A 23668-nucleotide genomic window follows, 5' to 3' on the forward strand; every position below is an offset into this window, starting at 1 on the left:
GTGAAACCTTTCTCTACTAAAAATACAAAAATTAGCTGGGCATGGTGGCAGGCACTTGTAGTACCAGCTACTAGGGAGGCTGAGGCAGAAGAATTGCTTGAATCTGGGAGGCAGAGGTTGCAGTAAGTCGAGATTGCCACTGCACTCCAGCCTGGGCAACAGAGCAAGACTCTGTCTCAAAAACAAAACAAACCCAAAAAATTAGCTGGGTGTGGTGGCACATGCCTGTAGTCACAGCTACTTGGGAAGCCGAGGCAGGAGAATCGCTTGAACTCAGGAGGCGGAGGTTGCAGTGAGCCAAGACTGTACCACTGCACTCCGGCCTGGGTGACAGAGCAAGAGTCCATCTCTAAAAAAATAAATAAATAAAATCCTATTAGGTATATATAGAAAAGAAACAGCAAAATGACATATGTCTTTCCTGATCAGTAACTAAGTGTAAATGGATTAAACTCTCCAATCAGAAGATAGAGATTAGCAGCATGGAAGAAAACTACATTACTCAATTATATGCCATCTATAAGAAACTTACTTTTTTATATTTACTTTTATTTTTTAGAGACACAGGGTCTCCCTATGTTGCTCAGGCTAGATTTGAACTCCTGGGCTTAAGCAATCCTCCTGCCTCAGCCTGCCAAGTAACTGGGACTACAGAAAAGAATCACTTTAGATCCAAAGACACAAATAGATTGAAAGTCAAAGGATGGAAAAACATATTCCATGCAAACAGTAACTGAACGAGAGCAGGGCTATATTACTGTAAGACAAAAGAGACTTTAAATAAAAAAATAAGAGATTAAAAAAAGGACATTATATAAAGGTTCAATACTGCAAGAAGATAAAATTATGAACAGATTGCACCTAATAACAGACCATCAAAATATATAAAGCAAAACTGACGGAACCAGGAACAGTGGCTCATGCCCAGAATCCTAGACTTTGGGAGACTGAGGTGGGCAGACTGCCTGAGCTTTGGCGTTCGAGGCTAGCCTGGGCAACATGGAGAAAACCCGTCTCTACAAAAAAGTATAAAAATTAGCCAGGTGTGGTGGTGTGGGCCTGTAGTCCCAGTTACTTGGGGCACTGAGGTGGGAGGATCGCTTTGAGACTGGGAGGTCGAGGCTGCAGTGAGCTGTGATCGTGCAACTGCACTCCAGTCTGGGTAACAAAGTGAGACCCCGTCTCAAAAACAACAACAAAAACAACAAAAACAAAACAACAACAACCCCCCCACCCCACACATAAAACAAAAACAAACAAGGGCTAGGTGTGGTGGCTCACACCTGTAAACCAGCACTTTGGGAGGGCAAGGTGGGCGGATCACCTGAGGTTTGAGACCAGCCTGGCCAACAGGGTAAAACCTCATCTCCACTAAAATAAAAATACAAAAATTAGCCGGGCATGGTGGCGGGTGCCTGTAGCCCCAGCTACTCGGGAGGCTGAAGCAGGAGAGTCGCTTGAACCCAGGAAGCGGAGGTTGCAGTGAGCCAAGATTGTGCTGCTGCACTCCAGCCTGGGCAACAGAGCAAGACTCTGTTTTAAAAACAAACAAATTTAAAAGCCCCTACCAAGACTAAATCACAAATAAACAGAAAATCTGAATAGATCTGTAACTAGTAAGCAGATTGAATCAATAATAAAAAATCTCCTAACTAAGAAAAGTCTTGGACCTGAAGGCTTCAATGATTAATTCTACCAAACATTTAAACAACAATTAGTACCAACCCTTCTCAAAACTTTTCCAAAAAAGTGGAGAGTAAGAAATACTTCCTAATTCATCCTAAGAGGCCAGTATTACTCTCATATCAGAACCAGGCATTCAATAAAAGAAAACTACAGACTAATATCCCTTATGCACATTGATGCAAAAATCCTTTACAAATACTAGCAAACTGAATTCAGTAGCATTTTAGAAGGATTATATACCACAACCAAGTGAGATTTATTCTTGGAATGCATGGATGGTCCAACCTACAAAATTCAATATAACACACCACATTAATGGAATAATGAGAAACACATAACATCATCTCAATTGCTGCAGAAAAGGCATTTGACAAAATGTAACATCCTCTCATAATGAAAACATTCAACAAACTAAAAGTACAAGGGAAATATTTCAACATAAAGCCATATTTGAAAAACCTACATTGTTAAACCTGAGAAAGCTTATTACAATTTTTTTTTTTTTTTTTTTTTTTTGAGACAGGGTCTTGCTCTGTCGCCCAGGCTGGAGTGCAGTGGTACAATCTTGGCTCACTGCAACCTCTGCCTCCCACTTCAAGCAATTCTCCTGCCTCAGCCTCCCAAGTAGCTGGGATTACAGGCGCCCACCATCACACCTGGCAAATTTTTGTATTTTTAGTAGGGATGGCATTTTATCATGTTGGCCAGGCTAGTCTCAAACTCCTGACCTCAGGTGATTTGCCTGCCTCGACCTCCCAAAGTGCTGGGATTACAGGCGTGAGCCACCGTGCCCGGCCTAAAAGTTTTCGAGGCAAAAAACATTGAACATCATACTTAATAGTGAATGACTAAAAAATTTTCTTCTAAGATGAGAACATTCACCTTTACCACTACTATTTAACCTACTACTTGAAGTTCTAGCCATAGCAATTAAGAAAAAAATATATATCCAAATTGGAAAGGAAGAAGTAAAATTATCTCAATTCACAGAAAAACCAGGCCTAAAGATTACACACAAAATATAATCACAATAAGAGAATCAGCAAAGCAGTAGGATACAAAGTCAGCGCACAAAAATCATTTGCATTTCTATATACTAACACTGAACAATTTGAAAAGGAAATTATAAAAACAATTTCACTTATAATAGCATTAAAAAGAATAAAATACTTAGGAATTTTAACCAAGGAGGTAAAAGACTCATACAATGAAAACTACAAAACATTGCTGAAAGAAATTAATGAAGATATAATTAAGGAAAAATATCACACTTTCATGGGTTGAACGATATCGTTAAGACAAGATATTGTAATACTGTTAAGATGTCAATACTCCCAAAAATGAGCTACCGATTCATATATAAACTGAAGCAAAATACCAATGACTTTTTTTTTTTTCCCCCTAGAAACAGAAAATACATGCTGAAATTCATATGGAATCTCCAGGGACCCCAGAAAGCCAACATCATGTTGAAAAAGAAAAACAGGGCCAGGCGCAGTGGCTCAAGCCTGTAATCCCAGCACTTTGGGAGGCTGAGACGGGCGGATCACGAGGTCAGGAGATCGGGACCATCCTGGCTAACACGGTGAAACCCCGTCTCTACTAAAAAATACAAAAAAAAAAAACTAGCCAGGCAAGGTGGCGGGCGCCTGTAGACCTAGCTACTTGGGAGGCTGAGGCAGGAGAATGGCATAAACCCGGGAGGCGGAGCTTGCAGTGAGCTGAGATCCGGCCACTGCACCCCAGCCTGGGCGACAGAGCGAGACTCTGTCTCAAAAAAAAAAAAAAAGAAAAAGAAAAAGAAAAACAGACTCAAGATTCACACTTCTTGATTTCAAAACTTACTAACAAACTGCAGTAATCACAACAATATTGTACTGGCAGGAAGACAGACATATAGACCATTGGAATAGAATTGACAGCCCAGCAATAAACCCTGGCATGCATGGTCAAATGATTTTGACAAGGATGCCAAGACCATTCAATGGGGAAAAGACAGTCTTTTAAATAAATGTTGCTCAGAAAACTGGATATCCACATGCAAAAGAACATGGATATCATATCAAAGGCACAGGAAACAAAAGAAAACACATATAAGCCAGGTGCACTGGCTCATGCAACACTTTGGGAGATTGAGGTGGAAGGATCACTTGAGCCCAGGAATTCCAGACCAGCCTGAGCAACATAGTGAGACCTCGTCTCCATAGAAAAATTTAAAAAAATTAGCCAGCCCTGGTGGCACACACCTGTAGTCCCATACTCGGGAGGTTTAGGTGGGAGGATGGCTTGAGCTAGAGTTCAATGCTGCAGTGAGCCATCATCATGCTGCTGCACTCCAGCCTGGGTGACAGAGCGAGACCCTGTCTCCAAAAAAAAAAAAAAAAAAAAAGATATGTCATGCAAACACTAATCAAAAGATAGCTGGAGTGGCTATATTAATGTCAAACAAGCAAAGTAGACTTCATAGCAAAGAAAATTACCAGTGATAAAGAGGGTTGAGTACAGCAGCTCATGCCTGTAATCTCAGCACTTGGCCAACATGGGAGGATCACTTGAAGCTAGGAGTTTCAGACCAGCATGGGCAACACAGGGAGACCCTGTCTCCACCAAAGAAAAAACATTTAGACAGGCATGGTGACATGTGCCTGTGGTCCCAGCTCAGAAGACTGAGGCAGGGGAATCGCTGGAGCTCAGGAGTTCAAAGCTGCAGTGAGTTTTGATCACATCACTGCGCTCCAGCCTGGGTGACACAGCAAGACTCTGTCTCTAAAAAACATAAAATAAAATAAGTAAAAGAGGGCTATTACATAATGATAAAAAGGTCAATTCATCAAGACAGCATAATCCTAAGTGTATATGCATCTAACAAAAGAGATTCAAAATACATGAAACAAAAACTGACAAATGAAGAAGAGACAAATCCATTATCAAAGCTGGAGACTTCAACACTTCTCAATACGTAGAACCAGTAGACAGAAAATCAGCAACCTGAACACCACCATCAACCAACTGGATCTAACTGACATTTAGAGGACACTCCACCTAACAGAAAAATATATAGTGTTTTCAAGTGTTCAGGTTTGAAGCATTCAAGAGACTATATTCTAAGCCATAAAACTCACAAAACAAATTTTTAAAAATTGACATCATATAAAGTGTGATCTCTGACTATAATGGAATTAAACTAGAAACTAGTAACAGAAAAAATGAGGGACTTCTCCAAACACTTGATATTAAGCAACATACTGCTAAATAACCATGGCTCAAACAGGAAGTTCTTACCACACTAGCTATTGTCTAGCAGTTGTCTTCATTTTATTCATGCTGCTGCTGAGTTTAGTGATCGTTCACTGTGGTTTAATTTGCATTTTCTTTGACTAAATAAGTTGAACATTTCATATATCTGTTGGCCACTCAAGTCTCTTTTCTGTTTTTCTATTTTTTTTTTTTTTTTTTAGGATTTCTTATTAGTCCTTTATTATTGTACATATGCTAGTCCTGTGCACATCACACACATTTTCTAGTCTGTGACATCTTTACACCCTTTTTTGAGACAGGGTCTTGCTCTGCTGCCCAGACTGGAGTACAGTGGCAGAATCAAGGCTCACTGTAGCCTTGGCCTCTCAGGCTCAAGCAATTATCCCACCTCAGCTTCCAGAGTAGCTGGGACTACAGGCACATGCCCCTACACCTGGTTAATTTTTAAGTTTTTTGTACAGACGGGGTCTCACTATGTTGCCCAGGCTGATCACAAACTCCTGGCCTCAAGTGATCCTTCTGCCTCGGCCTCCTGAAGTGTTGCGATTACAGGCATGAGCCACCATGTCCAGCCCTTTACACCCTCTTAATGGTGCCTTATAAAGGTTCTTAATTTTAATGTCATAGAATTTGTCACTTCTTTACAGTTAGTGGCTTGTGTCCCTGTTTAAGAATTTTTTGCCTACCTCAAAGTCATGAAGATTTCCTCCTATGCCTTTTTTAGCACCTTTATTCTGTATTGGCTGTTTCATTTATTTTTTTGACACAGGGTCTTGCTCTGTTGCCCAGGCTGGAGTGCGGAAGTATGATTATGACTCACTGCAGCCTCGACCTCCTGGGCTCAAGTGATCCCATTTCAGCCTACTGAGTAGCTGGGACTACAGGCACGTGCTACCATGCTGGCTTATTTAAACAATTTTTTTTTGTAGCAATGGGTTTCACTACACTGCCCCAGCTGGCCCTGAACCACTGGGCTCAGGCAATTCTTTCTCAGTCTCCCAAGTTTCAGGGACTACAGGAATATATCACCATGCCTAGCCCCATTAGTTTTTGTTTTTGTTTTTTTTAGAGACAAGAGTCTCACTTTGTCACCCAGGCTGGAATGCAGTGGCGCAATCTCAGCTCACTGTAACCCCTGCCTCCAGGGCTCAAGCAATTCTCCTGCCTCAGCCTCCCAAGTAGCTGGGATTACAGGCATGCACCACCACACCAGGCTAACTTTTGTATTTTAGTCGAGACAGGGTTTCACCATGTTGGCCAGGCTGGTCTCGAACTCCTAACCAGCCTGGTGATTAGGGTGGTGATCCACCCACCTAGGCCTCCCAAAGTGCTGGGATTACAGGAGTGAGCCACTGCTCCCGCCCCCATTAGGTTTGAGTAAGAAAAATTGCAGGCTGGGCATGGTGGCTCACACCTGTAATCTCAGACTGTGAGAGGCTGGGGCAGGCAAATCACTTGAGCCCAGTTCAAGATCAGCCTGGGCAACATGGCAAAACCCTATCTCTACTTAAAAAAAAAAAAAAAAATAGCCAGGCATGGTGGCACAAACCTGTATTCTCAGCTACAGAAACAGAATATAGGCTGAGGTGGGAGGATTGTTTGAGCCTGAGGCAGAGGTTGCAGTGACCCAAGATCCTGCTACTGTACTCCAGCCTGGGTGACGACAAAGTAAGACTCCATTTCAAAAAAAAAAAAAAAAAAAGACAAAAGGAAAAAAGAAAAAAAGAGAAAAAAGAAAAAAAAACTGCAAAAAAATTGTTACACAATGTTTGCTGGTTTGGGCCACCACTGGGAATGGCTGTCTGTCTAGATGCTCAGATGCTGGGCACAGTCTGCCCAGTCGGACTGCTCCATGTGGAGTACACAGTGGCTGCTAGATTCAAGGTCTTACAGGAAGAGCTTCAGCCACTGTGAACTCAGCTGCGGCAGCAAGGGCATTCTGACAGGTTAGAGCTCAGCACGAGGGACACTAAGCCAGTGCTAGAGCACCACCAGGCACCTTACGCAGCTGGTCAATAAAAATTTGAATGTGAAAATAAAAACTCTAGAAGAAAACATGAGGAAAATTACTTTATAATCTCAAAGTAGAGAAGACCTCGCTAACCAAGGACACAAAAGCCACTAACCATTTTTTGTGAGACAGAGTCTCACTCTGTTGCCCAGGCTGGAGGGCAGTGGCAGTCCAGGGTGACTGAAACCTCCACCTCCCGGGTTCAAGCGATTCTCCTGCCTCAGCTTCCTGAGAAGCTGGGATTACAGGCGTGCACCACCACGCCCGAATAATTTTTGTACTTTTAGTAGAGACAGGGTTTCACCATATTGGCCAGGCTGGTCTTGATCTCCTGACCTCAAATGATCTGCCTGCCTTGACCTCCCAAAGTACTGCGATTACAGGAAGTGCTGCGATTACAGGTAGTGAGCCACCACACCTGGCCTCCATACTGTTTTCTATATAGAGGTTATACTAATTTACATTCCCATCAAGAGCATATAAGCATTCCCTTTTCTATGCATCCATGCCAACATCTGTTGTTTTCTGACTTTCTAATAATAGCCATTCTGACCGGTGTAAGATGGTATCTCACTGTGGTTTTGATTTGCATTTCTCTGATGATTAGTGATGTTGAGCACTTTCTCATGTTTGTTTGCCGCTTGTAAGTCTTCATTTGAGAAGTACCTGTTCTCGTCCTTTGCCTACTTTCTCTCCAATTCTGGCCTCAAGTGATCCTCCTGTCTCAGCATCCTGAAGTGCCGGGATTACAGTTGTTAGCCACCACACTCAGCCTTTGCTCACTTACTAATGGTTTTTTTTTTCTTGTTGAGATCCTTGTAGATACTAGGTATTAGTCCTTTGCCAGAGGCTTTATTTGCAAATATTTTCTCCCATTCTATAGGTTGTCTATTTACTCTGTTATTTCTTTTGCTGTGTAGAAGTTTTTTCATTTAATTAAGTGCCATTTGCCTATTTTTCTTCTTGTTGTACTTGCTTTTGAGGTCTTAGTCATATATTCTTTGCCTAGGCTAATATCCAGAAGAGTTTTTCCTAGGTTTTCTTCTAAGATCTTTAGAGTTTCAGGTCTTATGTTTAAGTCTTTAATTCACTTTGAGTTAATTTTTGTATGCGGTGAGAGATAGGGGTACAGCTTCATTTTTCTATATATGGTTAGCCAATTTTCCCAGCACTATTTATTGAATAAGGTGTCCTTCCCCCACTGCATATTTGTCAACTTTATTGAAGATCAGTTGGTTGTAGGCAAAGTGGCATTACTTCTGGGTTCTCTATTCTGTCCCACTGATCTACGATACAAAAATATGTACAAGTACCATGCTGTTTTAGTTACTGCATGAGTAGCTAGGACCACAGGTGTGCACCACCATGACCAGCTAATTTTTTGGGGGGGGAGGGGGGCAGGTACATTAGAGACGGAGTCTTACTATGTTGCCCAGGCTGGTCTCAAGCAATCTTTTCCCCTCACTCTCCCAAAGGAGGCCTTGAAGGATAATTTCAAGTCAGGTAATATGATGCCTCCAGCTTTGAAGAACCTTTGTTCATTACAAGACATCATTAAGAGAATGTAAATGTGAGCCAAACACCGGAAGAAGGTATGTGCATAAAAGCCAATTTGATTACAAAAAAACTGTAAAGCTCTATGTGGAAAAAATTTTATTAAAAATCAAAGACAAGCCGGGTACAGCAGCACGTAGCCGCTACTTGGGAGGCTGAAGTAGGGGGATCACTTGAGCCGAGGAGTTCAAGTCTAGCCTGGGCAACCGGTGAGACTCCATCTCAAAAAAAAAATTTTTTTTTTTTTAAGTCAAAGACAAATGATAAAAACTGGGAAAAAGTATTTGTAACATTGTAACACTAGATCCATTTCCATAATATAGAGTTCTTACAAATCAACAGGAAAAAGATGAATCACACAATCTTACAAATCAATAGGAAAAAGATTAATCACACAATCTAAAAGCATGCAAAGCCCACAAACATGAGGTCATAGGTAAACAAGTAGCTTTTAATCATGTGAAGAAAATACTCGTTTCCTTAATGAAAGAAATGTAAAGTAAAGCTACAAGACACCAATTTTTAACCGCTGAAATGGTAAAAGAACAAAATGTTTCATAATATATTCTGTGAGTGTGGATTATGAATAAAAAGACATTCATTGTTAATGGAATGGAAACTGATTCAGCCTCCAATTTTTTTTTTTTTTTTTTTTTGAGACTGAGTCTTGCTCTGTCACCTAGGCTGGAGTGCAGTGTTGTGATCTTGGCTCACTGCAACCTCTACCTTCCAGGGTAAAGCGATTCTCCTGCCTCAGTCTCCCGAGTAGCTGGAATTACAGGGGTGCGCCACCACGCCCAGTTAATTTTACATTTTTAGTAAAGACGGGGTTTCAACATGTTGGCCAGGCTGATCTTAAACTCCTGACCTCAAGTGATCCACCTGCCTCAGTCTCCCAAAGTGCTGGGATTACAGGCATAAGCCACTGCGCCCAGCCAATTCGGCTTCTTTAGGAGGTAACTGGGTACACCCAAAAACAGTCTGATTTACCCATATCCATTGACCCAGCAATTCCACTTATGTCACAGGAATATCCTACAAATATATGTGCAAATCTGCATAAAAGTATATACAAGTATGTTCAATGCACCATTAGCCACTGTAGAAGGAAATGAAAGCAATCTAACGTCCCTTGATAGTTGATATAATAAAGTATGAATATCTCCAAATGATGACATCTAAGAATGCTAAACAGAATGATAGATTTATATGTAATAAGGAAAAATCTCCAAGATAGTTTATTTATTTATTTATTATTATTATTTTTTTTTTTTTTTTGAGACGGAGTCTCGCTCTGTCGCCCAGGCTGGAGTGCAGTGGCCGGATCTCAGCTCACTGCAAGCTCCGCCTCCCGGGTTCACGCCATTCTCCTGCCTCAGCCTCCAGAGTAGCTGGGACTACAGGCGCCTGCCACCTCGCCCGGCTAGTTTTTTGTATTTTTTAGTAGAGACGGGGTTTCACCCTGTTAGCCAGGATGGTCTCGATCTCCTGACCTTGTGATCCGCCCGTCTCGGCCTCCCAAAGTGCTGGGATTACAGGCTTGAGCCACCGCGCCCGGCCTCCAAGATAGTTTATTAAGTTGCAAAAACGAGGTTCAGAACAATGGGTAAAATGTGCTACTGTTTATTTACATTGGGGAAAAGCAGAGATATATGTTAATATATACTTGTATGTGCACAGAATTATCTGGAATATTTCAAGAAGCCTCCGGGGAGGGAGTTTGGAAGTCAGGGGGCCAGAAGTAGGACGGAATTTTTGTACCCTTCTGAAGCTCCTGGAAAAAAAATTAACAATGTACAGGTATTTTTTTCTAAAACAGGTAAACCAGGCAAGAGCAATGGCTCATGCCTGTAAACCCAGCACTTTGGGAGGCAGGAGGATCACCTGAGGCTGAGTTTAAGATCAGCCTGGGCAACATAGCAAGACCCCCATCTCTACAAAAATTTTTAAAAGTCAGTTGAGTGTGGTGGCACACGCTTGTACTCTTGGTTACTTGGGAGACTGAGGCAGGAGGATTGTCTGAGCCCAAGAGTTCGAGTCTATGCTCGTGCCACTGCATTCCAGCCTGGATGACAGCAAAACCCTGTCTCTAAAAAAAATAAAAAACAGGCCAGGCACAGTGGCTCACGCCTGTAATCCCAACACTTTGGGAGGCCGAGGCGGGCGGATCATGAGGTCAGGAGATCAAGACCATCCTGGCTAACACAGTGAAACCCTGTCTCTACTAAAAACACAAAAAATTAGCTGGGCGTGGTGGCAGGCACCTGTAGTCCCAGCTACTCGGGAGGCTGAGGCAGGAGAATGGCGTTAACCCAGGAGGTGGAGCTTGCAGTGAGCCAAGATCGCACCATTGCACTCCAGCCTGGGCAACAGAGCAAGACTCTGTCTCAAAAAAAGAAAACACTTTTTCAATTCTTGGACATATCTTTAGAAGTGGAATTGCTGGATCATATGATTTTATCTTTAGCTTGTTCAGGAACCACAAACTGTTTCCCACAGCAGCTGCACCATTTTACATTCCCTCCAGCAACGGATCAGAGTTCTAACTTCTTTACATCCTCACCAATACTTATTTTTATTTTTTAAATTTTTTTTAGGAAATGGCTGTCCTACTGGCCATGAAGCAGTATCTCACTGTGGTTTCAATCTGCACTTCTCTAATGATTCATGATGATCATGTTTTCATGTGCTTGTTGGCATCTGCCATTCTTTGGAATGTCTAATCAAGTCCCATGTCCTTTTTCTTTTGGTCTTGGCTTCTTCACAGGACAAATTCTACCATACCCATTTTCTGAGTTGTCCTTTCATTGAGTTGTAAAAGTTCTTTCCATATTGTGCCACTAGATTATCTTAGTCCATCTGGGTTGCTCTTACAAAATACCATAAGACTGGGTGGCTAATAAACAACAGAAATTCTCTGTTCTGGAGTCTGGGAAGTCCAAGATCAAGGTGTTAGCAGACTCTGTCTGGTGAAGGCCCACTTCCTCAGATGGAAGAAAGGGCAGGGGGTTTCTCTCTTGGGCCTGTTTCTTTTTTAAAAAAAATTTTTGTAGAGATGGAGTCTCATCTTGCTGCCCAGGATGGTCTCAAACTCCTGGGCCCAAGCAATCCTCCCGCCTCCGCCTCCCAAAGTGCTGAGATTACAGGCATAAGCCACTACACCTGGCCACAGGCGCCTCTTTTGTAAGAGCACTAATCCTATCACCTTGCGGGTAAGGACTTCACATGTGAATTGGGTGACAGGAGACATAAACATTCAGACAGCAGCATAGACTCTTGTCAGGTATATGATTAACACGTATCTCCTGTTCTGTGGGTTGTCTTCTTATTTTCTTGATAGTGTACTTTTACACACACAAGTTTTTAATTTTGATGAAGTCCAATTCATTATTTGTTGTTGTTTCTGCTTTTAGTGTCACATCTAGAGTCTACTGCCAACTCCAAGGTCATAAAGATTTAATCCTTGTCGTCTTCTTTTTTTTTGAAATGGAGTTTCACTCCTGTTGCCCAGGCTGGAGTGCGGTGGCGCGATCTCGGCTCACCGCAACCTCCGCCTCTGGGTTCAGGTGATTCTCCTGCCTCAGCCTCCCGAGTAGCTGGGATTACAGGCACACGCCACCACACCCGGCTAATTTTGTATTTTTAGTAGAGATGCGGTTTCACCATGTTGGTCAGGCTGGTCTCAAACTCCTGATCTCTGGTGATGCCAAAAGTGCTGGGATTACAGGGGTGAGCCACCACACCCAGCCTACCCTTGTATTCTTCTAAGAGGTTTATAGTTTTCACTCTTACATTGGGTCTTTGATCCATTCTAAGCTATTATTTGTACATGGTATGAGGTAAGGGTCTAACTTCATTCTTTTGCATGTGATATCCTGTTATCCCAGCTCCATTTGTGGAAGACACTGTTCTTTCACCATTGACTAGTCTTGGCATCCTTGACAAAAATCAATTGCTCATAAATGTAGGTGTTTATTTCTACACTCTCACTTCTCTTCCACTGACCCATATGTCTATCCTTATGCTAGTACAGTACCACAGAGTCTTGATTACTATCGCTTGTAGTAAGTTTTGATATAAGGAAGTATTTCTTGAAAAAGAACAAAGAGGCTATTAGGGTTTTGGGTATTAGGAGCCCCTTGCAATTCCATATGAATTTATTTATTTTATTTAATTAATTTATTTATTTACTTCAGACAAAGTCTCACTCTGTTACCAGGCTGGAATGCAGTGTTGTGATCTTGGCTCACTGCAACCTCCATCTCCTGGGTTCAAGGGATTCTCCTGCCTCAGCCTTCCAAGTAGCTGGGACTACAGGCACCCGCCACCACGCCTGGCTAACTTTTGAATTTTTAGTAGAGACGGGGTTTCACCATGTTGGCCAGGCTGGTCTCGAACTCCTGACCTCAAGTGATCTACCTTCCTCAGCCTCCCAAAATGCTGGGATTACAGGCGTGAGCCACCGCACCCGGCCAATTCCTACGATTTTTAACATGAGTTTTTCCACTTCTGCAAAAAAATTAAAAGGTTGTTGGGATTTTGATAGGGATTGTGCTGGTAGATACTTTGGGGGTTGTTTTGCTGTCTTAAATCTCCCCTAAATTTGTCTAGCAGAATAGACAGAGCAAACGCACAGAAAGGCAGCAGTGGCAGGCAGCACACTAACAGAAATGCAGTGTAACTCATCTCGAATAACTTTTGCATACTTATACATGTAAAAACAGTTATTTCCTCTCCTGATTTCACCAATTTTAGCAGTCTAGAAAATGTGAATATACAACAGTAAATAAAAGTTAACACGACCAAAGAACTGAGGAGACAATTCTTTCCTTGTTCAACCTGCCATCTCCCCAACCCCTGTCAAGATAAATGAGCGGAAGGTGGACAGGTTATGGCTTTACAATTTATAATCAAACCACAGACCTGGGATAAGGGCCCTTCAATTCATCCTCTGAACTGTGTAAAACATTAACTCTGTGGGAGATGCCAGAAGCTTTTAAAAAGGAAATATTCCAGGAGGGTAAGGACATCATAATCACAGTATCTTCAACCTTTGCCTTTTTCCCCTGAACCCCTAAATTACTGACTCCTATGAACTGGGAAAACAGCACATCTATTTGGAGTAACACAATTTTTTCATGTACTTCTGCATCCATTTTCTCTTTCAGATAAACCTTGTAAAGTTAACCAAACACAAGGACTATCTGCACCTTTTAATATCTGACATCATCTTTCATCTCCCCGGTTGTTTTGACAGTGCAGTGGGTTTCTGCCTCAAATGCTGACAGGGAACGCACAATACTATTCCTACCGAAATAACATCCATCTAGTAACACTGTTTCTCACCCTGCCCCTCAACTTAGTCACACTGGGTGACTTCTGACTAACAGCATGAACCCTAGGGCTTCTGCTAGAGTTAACAGTCACAATAGGGTCCAGGACAAGGCAGCTCCCATTGTTCACCTTGGGCCCCAAGAAGCAGCTGCCCCAGTTATGGATGGCTTTGTTCCTTGAAGGGAGGAATTTATGTATAATTCAAAATTCCATGCACCACCCTGACCCAGGTCTTGGCATCTCTCCTATACTCAGCCTACAGTGTTCACCTGGTGCTGGTTAAATGCAGTGCTTCACAATCTTGAGAACATCAGAATCATCTGTGAAACTTTCAAAAGGCACAGGTTCAAAGATTTATTCAGTAGGCCTAAGAATAGTGTCCCTGAATTTCCAATTAAAAAAAAAATTCCACAGGTGACTCCGTTGAGAATCTCAGGTTTAAGAAAACTCTCTTCTCTAAACCACACTTCAACTAATTTATTTTACGTAAATAAATAATAGAGCCAGATTTGGGGTTGGGGGAGGGAGGTAGAAGAGACTTTCTTCACTAGACCTCTAAGAGATTTAAATCCTAAATAGGAAACAGGCACTTCATTTTCAGTCTGACTGGAAAAAAATAATTTCTACCATTACAGCTATCCTTCATATCATACCAGCCACATCCATGTTTATTAGCTGTTTAAAAATTTTGTCTGTATTTTATGGTATTTTGAAATCTTAAAAATCTTGCTGGCAGGGAGACTGCCTCTCCCAGGGCTAATTTCTCAACCATCCCTTTTATCTAACTCTCACACACCAAGCCAGTATTTCTCCTGCCCTAAATCAACCATGGCCAGGTACCAAGCAACTAGAGACCACCCAAAGGCAAAGCCTGATGGAATTATTTAAATTATCCAATCCTAAAATGTTTACTCCGCCCTGACTTGCTATTCCTGAGGAACCCCATAAAGGCTCTGGCCTAGACTTTCTCCTTGTTCCTACCTTTTCCTTCTAACCAAAAGGTGATGCCTCCCTTGTGGCTCTGAATGTGGTGGCATGCCTCCTTTTCTTGAGAAATGTAAGTAAGAAATGGTTTCAGGCCAGGCGCGGTGGCTCACGCCAGTAATCCCAGCCCTTTGGGAGGTCCAGGCAGGAAGATCGCCTGAGGTCAGAAGTTCGAGACCAGCCTGCCCAACATGGTGAAACCCCATCTCTACTAAAAATACAAAAAATTATGCTGGGTGCGGTGGCTCACGCCTGTAATCCCAGCACTCTGGGGAGGCCACATGGCAAATCAATGCAGGTCAGAGATCAAGACCGCCCTACAACACAGTGAAACCCTGTTCCCACTTCAAAATACAAAAAAATTAGCCGGGCACAGGCGGGCACCCACCCCCAGGTATTCGGGAGGCCATGCAGGAGAATGGTGTGTGAACCCAGGAGGCGGAGCTTGCAAAGATTGCACCAGTACATTCCAGTCTGGGAGACAGAGCTAGACTTTGTCTCAAAAAAAAAAAAAAAAAAATTAGCTTCTAAAAGTGTTGTGGGCGCCTGTAATCCCAGCTATATGGGAGGCTAAAGCAGGAGAATCGTTTCGGGGAGGTGGAGGTTGCACACACCACTGCTATGCATCCAGCCTAAATAAGAGCCTAACCCACAAGAAGCCAGGAGGAGGAGAGGAGGAGGATGGAGGAGGGAGGAGGGGAGAGGGGAGTGGAGGGGAGGAGGGGAGGAGGGAGGAGGGAGGAAGGGAGGAGGGGAGGAAGGGAGGAAGGAGGAAGGAAAGAAGGAATTATTTCAACAGCACTAGCCTCTCCACGTTGTCACTCAGTCTCCTCTATAAAGTCCCAAGACACCCTGCCCTACCCATGCCTCTGGGCTGCTTATCATTCTTATTCTGTCTACTTTATCCAACTGGAAGCCATATTACAAACAAACTTAGATTTGCAAGCCAGAGAGCAAGTAAACACCTCCTACATCCTTCATCAAGGAAAACCTCTTGGAAGGTTTTTAAGCTCAACATTCAGAATTAAATGTAGTCTTACCCAGTAATTCCACTCCTAGAACACAAAAACTTGTGCTAAGAACACCAATGTTCATAGTAGCATTATTTCTAACAGCCAAAAAGTAAAACATCCATATGCCCATCACCTGATAAACGGATAAACAAAACATGGTCTATCCATACACGTGATTATGTAGCCATGAAAAGGCATGAAGTACTGATTCATGCTACAAGGATGAACCTTGAAAACATGCTTAATAAAAGCCCAGCAGAGAAGGCCAAGTATCACATCATTCCATTTACATAAAACTTACTGAATAGGCAAAACCACAGAGACAGAAAGCCGATTAGTGATTGCCAGGAGATGGGGTCGAGGGAATTGGGGGGTGACTACTAATGGGTATGGCAGGTTCCATTTGGGGTTTTACAACATTCTGGAATTAGCGATGATGGCTGCAAATCCTGTGAATGTACTGAAAACCACTGAAAGTATACTTCAAGTGTGAATTTTATAATATTTGTATCTTTTAAAAAACATATTGTTTGCCCTGCAAACTGATTCCTTTACACTTCTCCTGTGTTCATTATTTCAGTGACTGGAAGCACACTACTCAGATGCTAAGGCCAGAAACCGGCAAATTGTTAACAATTGGGTCATGACTATGCTCGATATTTCTCCATGCTTTTTGCTCCACTTCCTAATTCGGGCCGCCCCCACTTTTCATCTAGATTATCTAATAGCCTCCAAATAGGTGTCCTGGCCTCATCTGTTCTCACTGTAATTAGGCCTTTAAAAACACAATCTTACGCCGGGCGTGGCGGCTCACACCTGTAATCTCAGCGCTTTGGGAAGCCCAGGCGGGAGGATCTCTTGAGGCCAGGGTTCGAGACCAGCCTGGGCAACATAGTGAGACCTCCCGTCTCTACTTTAAAAAAAAAAAAAAAAAAAAAGCCAGGAGCGGTGGCTCACGCCTGTAATCCCAACACTTTGGGAGGCCAAGGCGGGCGGATCACCTGAGGTCAGGAGTTGGAGACAAGCCTGGGCAACACGGTGAAAGCCAGTCTCTACTAAAAACACCGCCTATAATCCCAGCTACTTGGGAAGGTAAGGCACAAGAATCGCTCGAATCCGGGAGACGGAGGTTGCAGTGAGCCGAGATAGCACCACTGCACCCCAGCCTGGGCAACAAGAGCAAAACTCTTGTCTCAAAAAATAAACAAACAAACAACAACAAAAAACCTTCAATGGCTCCCGACGACCCCAAGTTGAAGCTCAAAGCCTTAATACGATGTGTAAAGTCCCTCAAATGCCAAGCCGTGGCAAACCTCTGCCACCTTTCCCTCAGGCGCTAGCTGGCTTCACCCTAGCCCTGCTCGAGCATCCCCTCCAGGCCGCTGCAGCCCGGTATAATCCCCTCTTCACGTAGCTAACCCTCCCCGACCTCCAGGCCTCGACTCTCACGCCACCCCACCTGAGAGGAAGATTCCCGGGCCCCCAGGCCAGATTCGGTGCCTCTCCCGGTTCCCCTCACACTGTCCACTCTCCGCTCCACAGGCAGGTATGCCCAGAGGGGGCCGCCATTGTATCCGCGAACATTTCCTGAGCGAGCTGGGAAGGAACCACACTTGATCTCAATGCTGCCACAGTGCCCTAAACTTGCCCTAACTCTTTATCAAAACTAATAGACTCCATCTGCAGCAAGCGCCGCTTCCGCCTCGCCCCGCCTCCTTCCGACCGGAAGCGCCGGCCGCCGCGCGCCGCGCCCGGAGCCGCAGAGGAAGACGGGAAGTGAGGCTGCCGCACCACCGCGCGCGCCCGCTCTGCGCCTGCGCGCAGGCAATTCTCCGCGGGGGCGCGGGCGGCGCATGCGCAGGCGCGTGAGTCTCCGTTAAGAAGGTGCCGCGGCGGCGCCGGAGGTAGGAGGAGCCGGGCTGTGGGGTTGGGAGTCTGCACCCGGGAGGTGGAGGTCCTGTCACCTCGAGCCGTTCTCGCTCTGCTTAGGGAGAAGAGCCTTTCTCTCCCGTCTCCCTCGCTGACTCCGTGGCCTCTGCAGGTCCGCAGCCCCGGCGGAGAGGCAGGAGCCGCGCTCGGGTGGAGAGGGGCCGGGGCCCGCCTGGAGGGAGGAGGGTGGCTGATCTGTATCCCCACGGCGGTCTCGGTCCGGGCCAGTCCGGGGATCGGGGTTCTCCGTCTGACTTTAGAGCCGTTAGAGTCTTTGGCAGCCCTTTTCCCAGGCAGGGAATCCCTCAGCCCCTTTCCGTAGGTCGCCGGGTTGGGGGAAGCGGGAGGGTCCGCCCCTCACCTATCCATTCATTCATCCCGCTCCTGCTGTGAGCCGTGCGCTGCGGTAGGTAAGAAGCGAGGAGGCACAAGTCCCCTTCCCTCTGGAAACCTGTAGGCTTGCAGGATCCGTTATGTCATTCAGTAAATATTGATTGTGCACCTACAGGAGGAGATAGACTGTTGTTAGGTTCTTATCTACAGAGATGCAGAGATCAACACAGTTGTGGAGGGTGGCATTTGTTCCAGCCGCTCCCCACATCCAACAGGATAAAATTCACTTTGCCTAGCCTGACCTTCCAGGCCCTTGTGAGCCGATCCCTGCCTCTCCCCGCAGCCTTTTCTCCTACACCTTTCTGTCTACTCCCATTATACCAAACTCTTTGCAATTCATGAATTCAACAAGTAGTTGTCGAGCACTTACTTCAAGTCAGGCACCGGATCAGCCAAAGAGGATGCAAAGTAAAATAGATGGATCTCTACCCTCCTGAATTGTTGAGCTTAATGGGGGACAGATAATAAGCCGATTAATAAAAATACAAGAGGGGATAATTTGGAACGACGCTTCCTGGGTTTGATCCTAGCCCTGCCACTTTGAAAGCTGTTCCTGAACTAGCTTTGAGCCAGTTCCTTATTCTGCTTGCGTGTTTCCTTGCTGTAAAGAGAGGATGACAAGAGATTCCACCATATAGGTTTCTTGTAAGGATTAAATGAGTTTGACTTGAAAAACAATCGGAACAGTGCTTGGCACACAGTAAGCATTCAATAGATATTATCTGTTTCATATGATTATAACCTATGACAGATGCCATTGTGAAAACGGTGGACGATGATAGGGATGCGGATGGAGAGGGTCCATAAAGGATTAGAGGACACTTCTCTGAGGGGAAGACACAGAAGAGAATGAGCCAGCCACAGAAAGTAGATTCTAGGTAGGGGTATTTTCAGCTCTGGAAAACAAAATGATTAATCAGATTCCTTGGACAGTGGAGATTGCATTATTGTATTTGAAAGAATAACTTTCTGCCATTGGGTCATTCAGTTTTGATTTTTGAACCACACTAAGCATGCGCCAAAGTAAATAGCCATGCCCACAAGGCCCAACCTTTGTATAGAGGCGATATTCTAGTCATACAGGTTTGGAGAGCCTTGCTGGGTTGAGAAGATAAGGAAAAGTGACCTTTTGTCTCCTGAGTGTTCATGAGAAGATAGTTTCTCTTCCTGTCTCTTATGTTGCAGTATTTACAGAAAGAGCCTCTTTAACAGGCAGGGGTCTTAAATCAGTGTAGGAGATAGTTTTCTGAGATTTGGGGATCATCCTGTTTCTATGATGACTGCCTTTCATGGGGTTTGCTCCCTAAATTTCAGTTAAGAAAACACTCTCCCAAGATGCACACATGTTAATTCCTGTGGAAGAACATGCTTTGACAGGTTTCTGGATCCTTCTGTCGTGATGTCTGATAGGACGATTAGACCATGTTAACCAGGCTGGACTATTTGACAGTATTGTTACTCTGAAGACTTTTCCCTCACCCCACATGCCCTTGTCCCTCCCTGGAAGAACTGGCATAAAATGACAATGTCCGATTACACTTACATGCTTTTGGTTTTCCACAGATGTGAAATTAAGTGAACCATATATGTTTCATCATCGTGGAGATCTTGGAGAATTATCTGAGCACCAGGTTCATATGTATTCAATCTAGAGGCATCTATTGGACAACAAAACACTCTTTTTCAATTGTGGACTTTATTTATTATTATTATTTTTTGAAACAGCGTTTTGCTCTCATTGCCCAGGTTGGAGTGCAGTGGCACGATCTCTACTCATTGCAATCTCCGTCTCCCAGGTTCAAGGGATTCTCTTGCCTCTGCCTCCCGAGTAGGTGGGATTACAGGCGTCTGCCAGCACACCTGGCCAATTTTTTGTATTTTCAGTTGAAACGAGGTTTCACCATATTGGCCAGGCTGGTCTCGAACTTCTGACCTCAGATGATCCACCCCCATTGTCCTCCAAAAGTGCTGGGATTACAAGTGTGAGCCACCGCACCCGGCCCAGTTGTGCACTTTAACAGAGGGAAGCTTTAAACATGTTCAACCACAGGCCCAATTTGAACAAAGATACTTCAGTCATTATAGAGAGGAAAACAGTACTTTTTGTTCAATTGTGCAAACTCTCCAAGTATCTAATTGAGAAGTAGAGAGGAAGCTAGGCTTCTACTTGGGTTCACTTTCTCATCTGTCTGCATGTCCCGGGATTGACCCTCGCTCCTCTGAAGACCAGCCTGAAAGCCTTAAAACTGGTCAGTGATGGATGAGTCTGATGAGGACTTTAAAGAACTCTGCGCTAGCTTTTTCCAAAGGGTGAAAAAACATGGAATCAAGGAGCTGTCAGGAGAAAGGAAGACACAAAACGCCTCCTCAAACGGCACTCAGGTAAGACGCAAATTGAAAAGGACCAAACAAACTGCTACCAAGACCAAAACCCTTCAAGGCCCTGCAGAGGAGAAACCTCCATCTGGCAGCCAGGCCCCTAGGACTAAAAAGCAAGGGGTAACCAAATGGCAAACAAGTGAACCGGCCCTCTCTGTGAATGGGGAGGCAGTTGTGCTCGCCTCTGCTCCAGATCAGCCTGTGCTCTGGGAAACAGCACAAAACACCCAGACGGGTAACCGGCAAGAACCATCGCCAAACCTTTCCAGAGAGGAAACCAGAGGTAATTTGTACTCTTTTAAACCGGGGGCTGGAAAACTTTATGGAAAGAGCCAGATTGTAAATATTTTGGCTTTGTAGGCCATAAGACTGTCACAACTCTGCTGTCATAGTGAGAAAGCAGGCGTGGACAATATGTAAATGAACAGGCATGGCCATATGCCAGTAAAGGTTTATTTACAAAAATAGGCAGCCAGCCACATGACTGTAGTTTGCTAACTCTTGGTTTATTTTTATTTATTTATTTATTTTTTTAAATTTTTAAGCTTAAAAAAAAATTCAGAGCTGGAGGTCTGACTATGTTGCCCAGGCTGGTCTTGAACTCCTGGGCTCAAGCAATCCTCATGCCTCAGCCTCTCAAAGTGCTGGGATTACAGGCGTGAGCCACTGCGCCCGGTTGACTCCTGGTTTAAACAACAGTCAAGAAAAACATAAGCCCTGTGTGAATTGCTCACATGGTTATGTTTGGAGTCCTCTGCTCTTTCAGAATTGCCTATGAAATTCTGTTATGTGGTTGACATGAGTTACACAAACAACACAATAATGTTGCTTCTCTTGTTTTCTTGAATTTATTCCAAAGTGGGTAAGTTGGTCTGGGTCAGCCAATTTGGAGAGGCTGCTGAGAGGGCCGCATGAGGGCGCTGTGTGAGTTCAAGTCCCAGGAGAATCTTCAGGTTTTTTGTTTCTCTCTCAGAAGACCTTTTAATCTTTTCCTTTGTTATTGTTACTGATTTAGTTCCTTACTTAGTTTTTAGAGACTGGGTCTTGGTCTGTCACCCAGGCTGGAGTGCAGGGCGCTATCATAGCTCACTGCAGCCTTGACCTCCCAGGTTCAAGCAGTCCTCTCTGCCTCAGCCTCCCGCGTAGCTGGGACCACAGGCACCCACCACCGCACCTGGATAATTTTTTAACGGTTTGTTTAAAGCAGTTTTCTTGCTCTGTTGCCCTTGATATACTGAGCTGTATGCTTAGTACACATTCTTCATGCAAAACTGAAAACCAGCCTTGCATGTATAATACACCATGGGCTCTCTGAGCTCCTGAGTTCTGTTTCTCAATTTTCCATGCCCTGCCTTCCTGATCTTAATAACCTCTCGGTAGAGTGGTTAGAGTGGTGGTAGAGTCTCAGGCCGCAGAGACTGCTGAAAGGCGTCAACAGTGTTGCCTCACCAACTTTACTGGTCTCCCGTGCTCTTTTCCAGTCAGATGAAATCTATGCGTGGTTCCCCCAAAACACGTATCCATGCGCACACCTGCAGAACTGGCATACAACTTCATGGGGTTCCTGGATCCCCACTGAAGATCTGTGGATCCCAAGTTAAAGAAGAACTGATCTAGGACATAAACCTTTGTCGTTAATATTTCTTTAATAATAGCTTTATTGGGGTATAATTGACATTCCATAAAATTCACCCTTTAAAAGGGTATGGTTCAGTGGTTTTTAGTATATTCACAGAGTTGTCCAACTCCACCACTACCTAACTTGAGAACAGTTTTATCCTAAAACTAAACCCCGTGCTCATTAGCAGTCACATCCCATTCCCCTCCTGTCATTGATATTTATGTCTGTATTGCCATAAACAAAGAAGTTACCGACAAGCAACCAGTCCTCTTCACATTTGTGAGTCAAACCTAAACTAGTTGATAAAGGACGCCTGAAACTTGCGTCTAACCTGTATCTGGTGGAAAAGTCTTTTATTTCTCCAGCTACAACAGATGGTTGTGAATATTTCCCTCCTTGCCAGAGAATGTGCCCAACAGTGACTCTCAGCCTCCTCCTTCCTGTTTGACAACAGCAGTGCCAAGTCCCTCCAAACCCCGCACAGCACAATTGGTCCTACAGCGAATGCAGCAGTTCAAGAGAGCAGACCCCGAGCGTTTGAGACATGCTTCAGAAGAGTGCTCCCTCGAGGCTGCACAGGAAGAAAATGTCCCAAAGGATCCTCAAGAGGAGATGATGGCGAGGAATGGTATGATGGGTGTGTTTCTGTCTTCCACACAGAGATAGTTTATGAACATAACTGAGGAAGGGAGGCAAGAAGGAATCAGCATTTGTTGGGTTTCTTCTGTGGATAGGCTCTCTGCTTGATGTTTTACCTTTGCCACTTCACTGGATCTAGCCAGAGATTGAAGAGTCTCTGGGGTCATTTCCTACCTAGCTTCCTTGATAAGGTACCTCTTCCTCTTTTTTTTTTTTTTTTTCTGAGACAGAGCCTTGCTCTGTCACCCAGGCTGGAGTGCAGTGGCATGATCTCGGCTCACTGCAACCTCCGCCTCCGAGGTTCAAGCAATTATCTTGCCCCAGCCACTGGATTTACAGGTGTGCGCCACCACACCTGGCCAATTTTTGTATTTTTAGTAGAGACAGGGTTTCGCCAAGTTGGCCAGGCTGATCTCGAACTCCTGACAAGTGATCTGCCTACCTCAGCCCCCCAAAGTGCTAGAAGTACAGGTGTGAACCATTGCGCCTGGCCCTCTTCCTTTTTTTTTTTTTATTTGAGATGGACTCTCGCTCTATTGCCCAGGCTGGAGTGCAGTGGTACGATGTCAGCTCACTGCAAGCTCCGCCTTCCAGTTCCAAGCCATTCTCCTGCCTCAGCCTCCAGGTAGCTGGGACTACAGGCGCATTCCACCACGCCTAGCTAATTTTTGTGTTTTTAGTAGAGATGGGGTTTCACCATGCTGGCCGGCCAAGCTGTTCTCGAACGCCTAACCTTGTGATCTGCCTGCCTCAGCCTTCCAAAGTGCTGGGATTACAGACGCGAGCCACTGTGCCTAGCCAAATATACATATTTTTCTTCCATATTATCTGAAAGTAAGTTATAGACATCAGGATCCTTCACCCCTA

At 44.3% G+C, this 23668-nt stretch overlaps 2 protein-coding genes across 14 annotated transcripts in view; one reads left to right on the forward strand and one right to left on the reverse strand.

Annotated features, from left to right (window-relative positions):
* Window positions 1-17572, reverse strand: part of DNASE1 (deoxyribonuclease 1) — a 48149-nt gene extending 30577 nt beyond the window's left edge. For 7 of the 8 annotated variants that reach the window (XR_001898014.3, XR_001898012.3, XM_021931709.2 and 4 more), the window contains exon 1: window positions 17300-17557. The gene's annotated coding sequence lies outside the window, so the exon portion shown is untranslated. Of the gene's footprint in view, window positions 1-17299 lie in introns of all 8 variants that reach the window. The other variant, XM_017953144.3, reaches the window with a different exon arrangement.
* A 98-nt stretch (window positions 17573-17670) lies between these two features.
* SLX4 (SLX4 structure-specific endonuclease subunit) overlaps window positions 17671-23668 on the forward strand; it is a 29461-nt gene continuing 23463 nt past the window's right edge. For 3 of the 6 annotated variants that reach the window (XM_017953134.3, XM_017953135.3, XM_021931703.2), the window contains exons 1-3: window positions 17760-17881; window positions 19726-20824; window positions 22566-22790. In XM_017953134.3, the coding sequence (XP_017808623.3) occupies window positions 20419-20824; window positions 22566-22790 (631 nt within the window). In that variant the 5' untranslated portion in view covers window positions 17760-17881; window positions 19726-20418. The other 3 variants (XM_021931701.2, XM_017953136.3, XM_021931702.2) reach the window with 3 other exon arrangements.

This window comes from Papio anubis, chromosome 18, assembly GCF_008728515.1.
Source record: "Papio anubis isolate 15944 chromosome 18, Panubis1.0, whole genome shotgun sequence".
Taxonomy (NCBI): Eukaryota; Metazoa; Chordata; class Mammalia; order Primates; family Cercopithecidae; genus Papio; species Papio anubis.